Source organism: Sinocyclocheilus grahami, unplaced genomic scaffold (assembly GCF_001515645.1).
Source record: "Sinocyclocheilus grahami isolate Dianchi unplaced genomic scaffold, SAMN03320097.WGS_v1.1 scaffold45066.1, whole genome shotgun sequence".
In the NCBI taxonomy this organism is placed as follows: Eukaryota; Metazoa; Chordata; class Actinopteri; order Cypriniformes; family Cyprinidae; genus Sinocyclocheilus; species Sinocyclocheilus grahami.
The window spans coordinates 1-1,092 of NW_015524823.1; the positions used below are offsets into that span (position 1 = coordinate 1).

At 38.2% G+C, this 1,092-nt stretch overlaps 1 protein-coding gene across 1 annotated transcript; it reads left to right on the forward strand.

Annotated features, from left to right (window-relative positions):
- Positions 1 to 344: 344 nt before the first annotated feature.
- On the forward strand, positions 345 to 932 carry LOC107580790 (nucleoside diphosphate kinase 3-like; the record flags this gene model as incomplete). The annotated part of the gene is made up of 3 exons (XM_016266430.1): positions 345 to 488; positions 578 to 679; positions 800 to 932. Coding segments are annotated over exons 1-3 (379 nt in total), but the record flags the coding sequence as incomplete, so codon positions are not given.
- Between the last annotated feature and the right edge of the window lie 160 nt (positions 933 to 1,092).

Consider the following 1,092-nt stretch of genomic DNA (forward strand, 5'->3'; position numbering starts at 1 on the left):
TGGTGGCCGATATATCGTGCATCCCTAATATATATATATATATATGATGAAGTATTACTTTCAGTTTAAATTGTTGTTTTATATAGACCACAGAGTCTATATATTATCTATTAAATTTAAATGCCGTGACTGACCAATCAGAATGAAGTGTGTATATTAGAATACCATACCACACATACTAAATTCGACCAATCAAATCTGTTTTTACGTGAGATGTGTAATACATTTGAGTAGCACACATAATAGCTTCTACCAATCACATCTGTTTTGATTTCTGTGTAATGAAGTTCTGTACACAAGCAAGCAATAGCTTTGAGAGTCGAGAGCAATGAGTTTAATTTCAGATGTTCATTGCAGGATGGACTGGCACAAACGAGCGCACGTTCATCGCAGTGAAGCCAGACGGAGTTCAGCGCAGACTGGTGGGTGAAATCATCCTTCGCTTTGAACGCAAGGGTTTCAAACTGGTCGGCATGAAGCTCCTGCAGGTGAGAGCACCACTGAAGCATCTTTCACATAATATTCACCTGGAGAATATATCATCTGTATTAATATAAATGTGTGTTTACGCCTGTAGGCATCAGAGGAGCAGCTCAGACAGCACTACAGGGACCTGAGGGAGAAGCCATTCTACGGTGGCTTGATCAAATACATGAGCTCTGGACCCATTGTTGCAATGGCAAGGAACACAGTGCCTCCATATTGGTCCCAAATATGAGTTCTGTAATTATGCCTCATCTAAAGGCCTGTAATGCTATGTCACACTTACATGTGTCTATCTGCATATGTTTTTAATTAGGTATGGCAAGGGCTGGATGTGGTAAAGACTGCCAGAAAGATGCTTGGAGAGACAAATCCAGCAGACTCTCTCCCTGGCACTATCAGAGGAGACTATTGCATTGAAGTGAGCAGGTTAGTTTGTGTTTTAAATGGTATTTATTTAGATGGACTGTAAAAATTGTTTTTTGAAGTTGAAAATTAAACAACCAAACAAACAAAAAAGTTTATTGAAGAAAATACTTGGTCTCTACTTAAAAATGTCATGTTAAATTCAGTGTTACTTGCCATTTCTTTGTTAAATCTGTTAAATTA